General features: G+C 50.0%; 1 protein-coding gene across 1 annotated transcript; it reads left to right on the top strand.

Annotated features, from left to right (window-relative positions):
• C3H1orf216 (chromosome 3 C1orf216 homolog) lies at positions 6743–11518 on the top strand. Its single transcript, XM_018041473.1, has 2 exons — positions 6743–7344; positions 9519–11518. Exon 2 carries the CDS (start codon positions 9524–9526, stop codon positions 10202–10204), a length of 681 nt encoding a protein of 226 aa, XP_017896962.1. The 5' UTR covers positions 6743–7344; positions 9519–9523; the 3' UTR covers positions 10205–11518.

Here is a 13136-nt window from a genome sequence, read left to right as displayed (position 1 = left end):
TTATCAGAGAGTGAGTTTGAGTGGAACCTATTCCAAAAACACATCTGCCTGACCTTCAGGCTACTAATGGCCCATCCAGGCTACTTCCAGACTTTAGACTACAAGCGGGAGGGGCACAGTGCTTGCCTGAGTGCCGCGGGAGTCAGCTGAGGCCAAGGGCGATTTGTGGGGCCACGTTTCCCCCAGCCTCTGTGTGTGCCAGGAGAATGAATAAATCATTGTTCAGGGGCGGGATGCAGCTGCCGGGCTCCTCCCCTCGGCACATGCCCCGACTCCAGCCTCTCCATTGAGGGCTGCTGGGGCAGAGTGCTTTATACACCCAGCTCCCCAAATCCTATTGAGGCCTCCCCCCTTTGCACGAGCCACCGGCTCCAGGCCCATTCAGCCTAGCCCTTTGTGCTGGAGGTTAAGTGGTTACATGTGGGGGACACCCAGAAAGGACCTGTCAGGCCCTGAAAGGCTGTGCTGATACTCTGCCCTCCTACTGATGAATGGGTGGGTAGAGGAGAGGTGGGCGGTCAGAGGCTGGGGTGGGGGAGAGGGCTGGGGATTATGGAGGCAGCTGCTAGGAAGGAGGTGGAACAGACACTCCCTTCTCTCATTCCCCCTTCAGATCAGCTTCTCTTCCTCACTCTCTCTGCAGTGGGCTCTGGGACCTTGGGTTTGGCCTCTCTGGGCTCCTGGTGGAAAAGAGGCCACTTACCACTTGGGTGGATAGGGGAGAAAGCATCTATACTACCTTTCATGCTTCCAGCACCTCCAAAACACCCCTAAGTTTCTCCTTTGTCCCTTCAGGGTCAGAAGAGAGGATGTGGGTGGTAGGGATGATCAACAAATCCATCTGCTACCTTTCTGGGGAGCGCTGGATTTGGAATTGCCCCGCTGAGATCAACTCTGAATATTCACTTGAAGGACTGATGCTGAAGCTGAAACTCCCGTATTTTGGTCATCTAATGTGAACAGACAACTCATTGGAAAAGTCCCTGATACTGGCAAAGATCAAGGGCAGAAGAAGAGGGCTTCAGAGGATAGGACAGCTGGATGGCATCACCATGCAATGAACATGAACTTGGGCAAACTCTGGGGGACAGTGGGGGACAGGGAGGCCTGGCATGCTGCAGTCCATGGGGTTGTAAAGAGCCGGATACAACTGGGCAACTGAGCAACAACAACAGCAACAACACTGAGCTTTAAAAGCTTCCTGGGAGGCCTCTCAGGAGCTGCGCAGGGTGGAGGGTTCAGGGTAGGAGAGATCTGGAACTGGGCATACAACAAAGATTTTGTTGGAAAAGGATGATTCTAAGACTTTTTTAAAAAAGCCTCAAAACTTCGTATTTGAAGTACTACCTCCTCATGTTACAGCTGAGAAAACAGCCATGCGGGGCTGGAGACTGGACTTGCCTTGTGCCGTATGCTCAGTTGTTCAGTCGTGCCCAGCTCTTTGCGACCCCAGGGACCTCATGGACCTCCTCTGTGCGTGGAATTCTCTAGGCAACAATACTGGAGTGGGTTGCCATTTCTTCCTTCAGGGGATCTTCCCAAACCCGGGATCAAACCCATGTCTCCTGTACTGACTGAGGACTGACTGAGGCACCAGGGAAGCCTCTGGACATGTCTTACCTAAGGTGATCACACAGCAGTTTTTGGCTAGACTAGAATGGTACTTTGCCTTTAAGAGGTGGTGGAGAAATGAATGAATAAAACAACTAGGTCACCGGCTTCCTAGGCCTTTCTTTCCTGAGATGAGCTAATTCTGGGGAACGGTTTTTCTTCCTGCCTTAAGTGCTCTTTCGTACTTCAGAGGTCCTTCAGGGCTGTGCCTGGCCTTAGGAGCCCAAGTAACAATGTTCATAATCTTAATGTTATTTAACAATGTTCAAGGCATCTTATCTTTATTTACCCTAAAAAGGTTAAAATGCTTTGATTTGCCCAAGTTCCCAAAGCCGTATGGAAAGTTAACAGAGAATATGAGCTCAGAAAAAAGAAGTAAACAGGTCACAGTATATTGGGTTGGCCAAAAAGTTCGTTCAGGCTTTTCCACACAGTGTAATAGAAAACCCTGGACAAACTCTTTGGCCAGCCTAATAGCTTGTCCCCCAAGATCAGATGCCAGTGCTTTGCTTTGCTGTGGAATCTTTGGGAGCTTCCTCATCTACCTTCCTGCCATCCACAAGATGAAGCCCAAGGTCCCTGGAATGGTGGTCAAAGCCTTTCACAAATGGGCCAGATTTATCCTGCAGCCTGGTCTCCCATCTCCATTTGCTTCTCAAGCTCCAGCCACATTGGCCTCCTCTGTGTTATCCGAACACACACTCTGCATTCGGTTTCCTCTGCCTTCACTTGCTTTCTCTCGGTGAGCTTTGAGTCATTCTTCAAGGCCTTCAAATATTCCCTCTGTGAAGCCTTTCCTTACCCTCTTTTGGGCTCATTAATTTTGTCTTCAAGCTCTGTTGCAGAATCTGTCACCTTGTATAGCCCACTCTTTTCTATTTCCCTTTCTAAACACAGCGCTGTCCACCAGTCCTGATTCTGTGCTGATTCATTCCCTGGCACAAAGCAGGTAATCGGGTGCTGAATGTGAATGAATGGATGGGAAGGGGCAAGGTCCTTGAGACCGAAACACTTTGATCCTACCCATCTCTTTCTCCCAGGAGTACTGACACTGAGAAATTATCCACCTAGAGAGGAGCTCATGTTGATTCTATTACCTGAAGTAGAAATTTCTCTCATGTTCCCTTGTCTCCTTGTCTGACATCCCCAGCCCGTTGGACCTGGATCTGGTTACTCCTTGCTAGCCAATCTTAGCTCTGATATCTGTCTGCTCACCAAGATATCAGTTCACTGCCACTGCTGGATCTTCATGATGGGCTGGCCTGCTACAGAGCCCTGTTCAGGCCGGTTTTGTCCATCTCGGGTGATTTCTGTGTCCTTGCCAGTTAAGTCCCTTTGTAGCTGGGTGGACACAGCCACAGACCCCCCTTCACCTGGGGAGACTGATTGCCTGGCAACCTGAGTAAGGAAGCCTCTGGTGGCTGAAGAACAGACAACTGGTGGTGGTAGTTCAGACGCTCAGTCGTGTCCGACTCTTGCAACTTCATGGACTGTAGCCCACCAGGCTCCTCTGTCCATGGGATTTCCCAGGCAAGAATACTGGAGTGGGTTGCCATTTCCTTCTCCGGGGCATCCTCCCCACCCAGGGATTGAACCCACATCTCCTGCATTTCAGGCGGATTCTTTACTACTAAGCGACCAGGGAAGCCCATATCAGACATCTACGTTTCTGCTTTTCTGTAGTCATGGACTCCCCTTCCCTCCTGGAGGGATTTTTATCCTCTAGGCTTCCAGCTGCCTGAAAATCCTGAAATTGCCAGGACCACTGTCAGAGCACTTACTTCGTTAATTATATGGTGTTAGAGTACCCCACCCAACATGATCCTTGGCTAAGGAAAGAGATGCCCTTGGAATTCACTTGTCAGGTATTGTTATTTAGAAATAACCAGCTTTATAGAACAATGGAGTGACCAACTGATGACTCAGCTCTGTCAGGTTATTGCACACCGAGTGTAATAGAGGTTTTAAATAAACAATTGGTTTATAGTTGTTATTATTATTTTTTGTAGCCAGAATACACAGGAAGGGGAAGAGGCAGGTGTGGCGTGTTATGCGATTGTACCTAATGACTTTCTCAGAGTCTGCCTCCTGTCTCTGACATTCTACATCCTGCAGTTCAGGAGGTTTTAGCATCTAGGGAGGAATGCTTCTAACCAGGGAATGCAAAGATGATTCCGCTGTATTCTGGGCTCCTCATAATACTATAGGAATAGGAGAAAGGAGGTCACACTGTAGGCTGGACTGATAAGGACTATTAAGGGGAAATAGAGTTGCTACTACTTAATGAGGGCTGAGAGGTACCTGAGTGGGACCCAGGGGACCACTCTGTACTCTTGTATTAATCAAGATTCTTCAATTGCCAGTCAGAGAAAATCCCCTCGAGTCAGGCTTGAAAAAATAAGTGCCTTGTTGCAAGGTATACCAAGGCCTCAGGAAACAAGGACAGGACTATTCGCAGGACTTCTGTCTTTCTGTGTCTGTCTGTCACAGACATGCAGACTACTTTCTCCTACTACTTTCTCCTACAAATAGGCTGACTTCTATTTGGCAAAGAATGTGACTGTTGTGGCCCTAGGCTCACATCTTCCTTGCCTTGACTTCCTTTAATTTTATTTCAGAAATTCCCAGAGAAGGACTCTGACTCACCTAGAGTGGGAGTCGTAATCTTAGGCTCCTCAAACTTCCATGAGATCCACCCAGTTAGAGCTAGGAGAGACCAGGCCCAAAGGAGAGGCAAGAGGAGCTTTTCAGGACTCACCAAATAATTAGATCAGGCTGTGACTATATGACACAGGAGACCTGCATCATTGCAGACCACCAAAGCTCAGAGACTTTACAAGTGAGGATTTGGGTCACATTAGAAGGAAGAAAACGCCAGTTGAAGGGGAACTTTCAGTAGAGAAGGGAAAGGGGCGCTAGTTAGGCCTCAGTACCTGATGTGGAAATGGACCTGAGGTCTCTGCGTGTGTATTTTTAGCTGGAGGAGTGTCCAAAGCTTGAGTTACTTCTGCCTTTCCTTTTTATTTCCTCTTCCCTCTTAAAATATGAATTTTCATAATTATATATTTTTTCTTTTCTATTTCCCTTATTTTGTATATAGGATTTGTTGTGATTTAATTTGCTATTTACTCTCTAGTCACTCAGTTGTGACTGACTCTTTGCCACCCCATGGACTATATAGCCTGCTAGGCTCCTCTGTCCATGGGATCCTCCAGGCAAGAATACTGGAGTGGGTTGCTATTTCCTTCTCCAGGGGATCTTCCCGATCCAAAGACTAAACCCAGATCTCCTGCATAGCAGGCAGATTCTTTACCATCTGAGCCACGAGAGAACTCTCTAGGTTGCAGAATGGTAAATTGGAATTAAGTTGGAAATGGAAGAGGATGGCTTATCATGGAGATCAGAAACAAATTCTTCCTCTTTAAACAAACAAACAAACAAACAAAAAAAGCAAAAGAAAGGGAAAAGGGAAAGACAAGGGTACTTTTTTGGCCTCCAGGCACAGCTTTTGGGTTTTAGTTCTCCAACCAGGGATGGAATCCAAACCCTTGGCAGTGAAAGCACAGATCCTAACCACTGGTTGTCGTTGTTCAGTCACCCAGTCGTGTCTGACTCTTTGCAACCCCATGGACTGCAGCACGCCAGGCTTCCCTGTCCCTCACCATCTCCTGAAATTTGCCCAAGTTTAAGTCCATTGCATCAGTGAGGCCATCCAGCCATCTCATCCTCTGACACCCTCTTCCCCTTCTGCCTTCAATCTTTCCCACAATCAGGGACTTTTCCAGCGAATCTGATGCTGTTCTCATCAGATGACCAAAATACTGGAGCTTCAGCTTCAGCATCGGTTCTTCCAATGAGTATTCAGGGTTGATTTCCCTTAAGATTGATTGGTTTGATCTCCTTGCTGTACAGGGACTTTCAAGAGTCTTCTCTAGCACCACAGTTCGAAGGCATCAATTCTTTGGAGCTCTGCCTTCTTTATGGTCCAGCTCTCAGAACCATACAAGACCACCAGGAAGACCACAGCCTTGACTATTCGAACCTTTGTTGGCAGAGTAATGTCTCTGCTTTCCAACACACTGTCTAGGTTTGCCATAGCATTGCTGCCAAGAAGCAATCGTCTTCTGATTTCATGGCTGCAGTCACCATCCACAGTAACTTTAGAGCCCAACAAGAGGAAATCTGTCACTACTTCCACATTTTCCCCTTCTATTTGTCATGAAGTAATGGGGCTGGATGCCATGATCTTAGTTTTTTTAATATTTAGTTTTAAGCCGGCTCTTTCTCTCTCCTCCTTTACCGTCATCCAGAGGCTCCTCAGTACCTCATCACTTTCTGCCATTAGAGTGGTATCATCCGTATATCTGAGTTGTTGATATTTCTCCCACCTATCTTGATTCCAGCTCCTAACTCATCCAGCCTGGCATTTCCCATGATGTGCTCAGTATATAAATTAAACAGAGTGACAGCAGACAGCCCTGCTGTGCTGATTTCTCCATCTTCTCAATCAGTTGTTCCATACAGGGTTCTAACTGTCACTTCTTGACCCACATAAAGGTTTCTCAGGAGACACTTAAGACGTCCGGTGTTCCCATCTCTTTAAGAGCTTTCCACAGTTTGTTATGATCCACACAGTCAAAGGCTTTAGCATAGTCAATGAAACAGAAGTAGATGTTTTTCTGGAATTCCTTTGCTTTCTGTATGATCCAGTGAATGCTGGCAATTTGATCTCTGGTTCCTCTGCCTTTCCAGGGTATTTTTAAACGTATTATGATTGAAAGATGAATCATATTTAATTGGTGGCATGGAGGGGGTAGCATGAGAAAGGTATAAGCAAATTGCTGGGTTTACTCAGTAAAGCTGTGGGTATGGAAGGGACCTCCTGGAAGCTCACTTGCCCTAAAGGCTAAATTTGTCACAGACGTCTTTCCGGGGCTGCCTCTCCCTAAGGGCAGCCAGTGCTTTTTGGTTTTATCATTAGAGTCGGCAATTACTCTGTTAATTAAGTGACTTTAATGAAATAAGCACAAAACGAACATATAATTTCAAATTGTGGGGAAAAAAAAAAAGCCTTGGGATAATATAATAAGGGGAACTATCTGCCTAGGAGGTCAGAGAAGGTTTACCTGAAAGAGATCTGAGATTTGAGAGGAGAGAGAATTTTAAGCAGAGGGAACAGTGCGGCAGAAAGGAGCGCGAGGCTGCTCAGCTGCAGAACCCAAGGGCAAAGGCTGAAGCCGGAGCGAGAGAGCAGGATGCTGAGCCCCACGGCGGCTTGCCTTAAGGATTTATGCGGTAATGCGGAAGCCACTGATGGCTTTTAGGCTGGAGGGTGGTGATGACACGATCAGATTTTCATTCTAAAAATGTCACTGTGAGGCAAACCGATCGGGGAGACACAGTGAATGCAGTTAAGAAATTAAACAGGACCTGCAAGGCTCAGTCCAGGCTGCCGGAGGCGGGGGAGGAGGTTCCGGCGCTCGGACCTGCGAGCTGCTTCGCAGAAAACCGAACCGGCCCACGTGGGCCAGGCCGCCCCGCCCCGCCGCGCTGACGCCGCCCGACTCCGCAGTCCGGGCCTGGGCTGGGCGCAGCGCGCGGGAACCCGCACCCCACGCCCCACCCCGCGGGGACGCCCAGGCCCAGGGACCACCTCCCCAGCCCCGAGGGAGCAGTTCCTGCCGCGGGGACCTAGCCACCGGAGCCAGCCGGGCGGGGCGGCGCCTCCAGGCCGTGAGTCGGGGCCGGAGCGGGAGGGTTTAGACCCCAGCCGCAAGGGGCGGGGGTCGTTGCCTCTGCCCAGCTGCTTTTTGCTGGTCGGGGGGGGTTGGGGGGAGGATTAGGGAAGGATGGTCTGGATCCTCTGTCTCCTGGGGATGGTATCCCTTTCCCGCAAGTCTAGGCAGGAACGGAAGCTGCCTCCACTCATCCCTACCACCACCACCACCCCCCAGCCCCCCACCTCCCACCTTCACCATCCCCGCCCCACCGCACCCACCCCCGACAAATTGCGGATTAGCTTGGCGAGAAGCCTGATGCCAGGGTCTCTCGCCTCCCATTTTACCTTCCCTGAGGACCCCTTGATCTTTAGCACCGCCCCCACCTCCTTCCAGCTTGCTTCACGGCCCCGCCCAAGTTTAGAAAAAAAGAAAACATTTGGGCGGGACCATCTCCTGGCACCTCGCTTAGCGGGATGGAGTCTGTAGGTTTCCAAGGGACCGTCCCTACACCGTTGCCCCCAGGACTTCTTCCCAGTACTGTGCTGGATGTGGGGAGGGGCCCTGCCACATTCACTGACACTCCCCCTTACTCTCACTGATTCCGTTTTTCTAATCCTAGTAATTTACAGTCAGGAGAAACTTCTTGTCAATTTAAATTCAGATCTGGGGAGAAGTCAGTTATTGGGAAGGAAAGAATAATGTGGTGTGTCCTCTCTCCATGGCCTCAGGATGGAGCAAGATAGAGGCAGGGACCCGGGATAGTAATAAACATGGAAGGAAGGGGTGAGGCCAGAAGAGAGGCTTGTCAGTGGGAGAAGGGCTTCCTCACTGGGCAGTAGAGGGAACCCAACCCAGCTCTCCCAGCCCTGAGCTGTCAGCAGCCGGGATCCAACTGCCCTACTCACTCACTCAGCAAGGAGGTACTGCCACCTGCTCAGTGCCAGGTTCTGTGCTGGGTCCTGAACATGGTGGAGGTTATAGAGAGGAATTCCATGTCCAGTAGGGGGGCCAGGAGGCTGCTATGACAAGATAGAGGAAATAAAAACAAGTTGAATAGACATTTACTGACCATCAACTATGTGCCAGGGACAAGAAACAAACAGGCATAAGACAGCATGTATCCAAGCAGTGAGGACCCAGAGGAAGGCACAGTTGACTGTGTGTTTGTGTATATAGGATATAGGAGCAGTGGGGAGAACATCAGGATGGTTTCAGGAAGGTGGGGATTTTAGAGCCGAATCTTAGCATACAAAGACTTCCCTTGTGGCTCTGCTCTGTAAAGAATCTGCCTGCAGTGCGGGAGACCTAGGTTCCATCCCTGGGTTGGGAAGATCCCCTGAAGAAGGGAAAGGCTGCCCACTCCAGTATTCTGGCCTGGAGAATTCTGTGGACTGTATAGTCCATAGGGCCGGCTTTCACTTCACTTAGCGTACGAAAAGGAATCTGCCGGTGAAGAAGGGAAGAGCTGGGAGGGAAGGGGAGAGGAAGGATATGTTGGGCCAAGGGGATTGTGGGAGGAGAATAATGGTGTGTTCTGAGATCTCTGAGCAGTTTGGGATGGTGGGAGGGGCTGAGAGTGGTAAGAGACAGGTCTGAAGCAGTGAGCAGGAGCCAGAAGAAACACAGCCTCTTAGGCCAGGAAGAGGTTTAGCAGGAGGTTAGGGCAGGAGCCATGATAAATTTACATTTTTAATTAGAGGCAAAGAGGTCAGTGAAAAGTCATAGCAGTCAGTAATCCAGTTTAGAGGTGGCCCACACCAAGAGAAAGGGGAGATGTTTGCACACGAGCGTGCATGTGTGAGTGCCTGCAGTTTCCGGTTGCTGTGACAGGAGAGTGGGCCTGCTTGGCTAAGGACACGGAACAGGGAGCAGGGCAGGCCGTGCAGACTCTGAGGAGCCTGTGGTTGGTTGCAGAATTCAGCCACCAACACATGGAAGTTCTCGAACTCGAACCTCCAGCAGAAGATGAGGTCATCTGGGGAGAAGTGCCTACAAGGAGAGGACAGCTTGCCTCAGGGCTGAGGGAGAACACTGTGAGGAGACTGAGAATAGGCAGAGGGAAGAGGACAGCCACCAAGGGAGGTGTTAGCAGAGTCAAGGCAAAGGGGTGTCTGTTGCTAGGTTCTCTCGACTTCAGGCACCCTACCCTTGCCTGCTCTGACTCATTCTTCTGCTTCCCCCTTACAGACCAGATGTTCGCCATCCAGCAAGGGGTAGCTGAGGGGGGTCAGTTCCTGGGGGGCCCGCCTCCTGGAGTATGTCCACCCGAACTTCAACCAGACAGCAACTCCAACTTCATGAGTGCCAAGGACGCCAATGAGAATTGGCACGGGATGCCAGGCCAAGTGGAGCCCGTACTATTGAGGAGCTCCTCCGAGTTGCCCTCTGACAACCAGGATTTCCAGGCTCCTGGACTCCCTGAGGGGGAGATCCGCAGCCCACCGGAGGGGGCAGAGATTCCTGGAGCTGGGCCTGAGAAGACGGGTGGTGCCAGCACAGTCTGCTCCCCGCTGGAGGACAATGGCTATGCCAGCAGCTCCCTGAGCGTTGACAGCCCTAGCCGCAGCCCTGAGTCTGCCTGTGGGACGCCTCCTGGCCCTCCAGGCCACCTTCTGCCCTCGGTGGCCCAGGCCGTGCAGCAGCTGCAGGCTCAGGAGCGCTACAAAGAGCAGGAGAAGGAGAAGCACCACGCGCACTTGGTGATGTACCGCCGCCTGGCCCTGCTCCAGTGGATCCGGGGCCTGCAGCACCAGTTGGTCGACCAGCAGGCCCGTCTGCAGGAGAGCTTTGACACCATTCTAGATAACCGGAAGGAGCTTATCCGCTGTCTCCAACAGAGGGCAGTACCATCCAGGCGCCAGGACCAAGACTAAGGGTGTCTCTGTACAGGGGTGCAAGGGTTTCTGTATATATTTGCAGACATGTGTGTGGTTATGCACAAACACATACAGATCATTTGCTGATAGAAGTGCAGGGAAGCATAAATGAGTGTGTCAGTGCTAACATGTAGGCAGGTGTGCACAGGCCATGTGTGAATCTGCACCTGTGCATCAGTATGTGTGCGGTGTGGACACAGAAGCCTATGTGTGCCTATGCACATATGTGTATGTATAGTATGTATGTTGCTGTTGTTTAGTTGCTAAGTCGTGTCCTGCTTTTTTGTGACCCTGTGCACTGTAGCATACCAGGTTCCTGTGTCCATGGGATTTCCCAGGTAAGAATACTGGAGTGGGTTGCCATCTCCTTCTCCAAGGGATCTTCCTGACCCAGGGATTGAGCCTATGTCTCCTGTATTGGCAGGTGGATTCTTTACCATATGAGCCAGCAGGGAAGCCCATAGTATATATGTAGGAGGAAGTAAATTTGTATATGTATGCATGGGTGGGTACCCCATGGTGTGTATCTATGTGCATGAGTGAAGATAGATATGCAAAAGATGTGTGTTTACATATGAGTGAGTTTGAGTGTGCAGATTTCTGGTGGGTATTTGTGATTGAGCCCTCGTGTGTACAGCCTATGTGTAGGGGTACATGTGTGCATGGGATATGCATATTAGGAGCATGTATGTTCAATTGTATATGTAAGGCATCCATCCGTACCTTATGTTACCCGTGGTCTACACTAGCCTTTTGTCTCCACAGGGTCCCACTGCTCCCTGGAGAAAAGGCTAGCCTGCTCTCATTTATCTGAAGGTTGTGGTTGATCCATTCTCTTGGAATTTCTCAGGCTAACTCTCTTGATCCCTCACTTTCACTCCTCCCAGACCTCGCTCTGCTAAGGCTATTGTCCCTGATGGTGGATTTGCTGCTCTGGCCTACCATGGCTTTTTGGCTGCAATTTTGCCAGGGCAATTGGTGGAGAACTGATATCAGGGAAGAGAGCTAGGATGGTGATTGACACCATGGCAGGCATGGGGGCGAGATCAGAGGAGAAGATAGGGGACTGTCCTGCTTGAATTCTGCCATTGGGCGCATGGGAGATGGAGATGGAGGAGATGACAATGGCAGAACCCTGAGAAGACTGGGAGAATAGGAATTCTAAAACACCAGTTCCAAACGAATCACACCCCTCCACTGCAGAGCAACTGTTACAAACTTTATTGACTTAAACTTCTGATGAAAAGGAATCTGTGTTGATACAATGTCATATGTCAATTGCACCTCAATAAAAAATAGAAAAGGAATGTGTGCTTTCTAAGCTTGCAAGGAACGGACAGGTGTTCTAAGGCTGTTGGGGAAAACCTTACTTCCTTCTCTTTGTTTCTACTTGCTGTGCCCTTCTTGCTTTCACAACACTGGATGTCAAATTAATTTGGTCTATGTCCCTGAAATCAGACTGTCTGGGCCAGGAGGAACCACAGTTCAGCCTTCCAGAGTAGGCAGTGGGCAGTGTCAGTCCAGCTCCTGGAAGCTCTTAGGATGTTGGGCCACACCCTGTTATGTCACTGCATGGGGCTGATGGGCTCCAGCGGAGGATCTGTGAGGAGGAGAGCAGGTGAGTTCTAGGGAGAACCAAGGACTAAGGTAGCTGAGCTCCCTGCTTTGCTTTTGTGAGCCAAGAGGATACAAGATCCTGATGGGTGAGCAGAGACCTGGCGATCACTGACATTGCCTCTGGCCCCCGTCTCCCTATCTGCAAAATGTGAGTGAGTAGGTGAAAGGTATAGGGAGTGAGGCTGAAGCAATGGCCCTGGGGACTCGTGCGTGGTAAGTATGAGCCTGGCCTCTGGACCAAAACCAGTTTATTTTGCCAAATAAACTGAGGCAAAGAAGTGCATTTCTTGGGTTTGTGTTTCTACTCTACCTGTTATCAGGTGGCCTCTTTTCCACACTGTCTGAGCTCCCCTTTGGAGCAGGGTTCTGGGCTTGGAGCTGGGGTGGGTGGGTGGAAGGAAGACACTGGGAGGAATTCAGTCTGCTGTGAATGGGGGGTTATAGGGAGGTGGGTGTGCGGCATCTCTCCTCAGGGGCCTCTCAGTCCAACAGGGGAGACTCTGGCTTCTGCCCAAGGGATTGTCTTTGTCCTGAGGCACCTTTAGGCCTAAAAGGGAGGGGTGTCAATTGTGAGGGACACATGCTCCCCCCACATTCATATAAGCATGCTCACATATTCAAATCTGCCCTAGAGACACCACTTCCCTGAAGGAGGTGGAAGCCTGACTGTAAAAGATTAAGTTAGGGTCCTTAGATGGTTCTGACACAGATGTAATTATAAAACATGTACATGATTTCATATTATTCATATATTGCAGTTGACCCCTGAACAATGCAGGGGTTGGGAGCACCAAACCTCCACACTGTTGAAACTCTGTGTGTAACTTAGAGTCAGCTCTCCATGTTTGTGGTCCCTTCATATTCATGGTTCTGCATCCTTGGATTCAACCAACTGTGAATCACGTAGTACTGTAATATTTACTACTGAAAGAAATCTACATTTAAGTGGATCCATGCAGTTCAAACCTGTGTTGTTGAAGAGTCACCTGTAGTTATCTACTGCATAACAGATTACCCTAAAACTCAGTGACTTCAAACAATGCACATTTGTTATCTCACCATTTCTGTAGTTCAGGACTCTCTCACCCGGCTACAGTCAAGATATCAGTCCAAGGTCCATGGCGGGGGGCGGGGGGGGGGGGGGGGGGGAGGGCGGGGGGCGGTGGTGAGTGCGGGGGTGAGGGGTGAGGGGGGAGGAGGTGGGAATTCTGCACCGGTCAGACCTCCGATTCTCCCAGCCCCAGCAAGGGACAGCCAAAAATGTGTCTGCTCCTCTTCTCTAGGCCTGAAGGCTTCTCTAGCCAAATCTTAT

The sequence above is a fragment of the Capra hircus genome, chromosome 3 (genome assembly GCF_001704415.2).
Source record: "Capra hircus breed San Clemente chromosome 3, ASM170441v1, whole genome shotgun sequence".
NCBI classification, from domain to species: Eukaryota; Metazoa; Chordata; class Mammalia; order Artiodactyla; family Bovidae; genus Capra; species Capra hircus.
Note: the sequence above shows the minus strand (reverse complement) of the source record. Positions and strands in the feature narration are given on the sequence as shown.

What these genes read in the sequence shown, in the direction of transcription:
- C3H1orf216 (XM_018041473.1), top strand. Translation starts at nt 9,524, where the DNA reads ATGTTCGCCATCCAGCAAGGGGTAGCTGAGGGGGGTCAGTTCCTGGGG.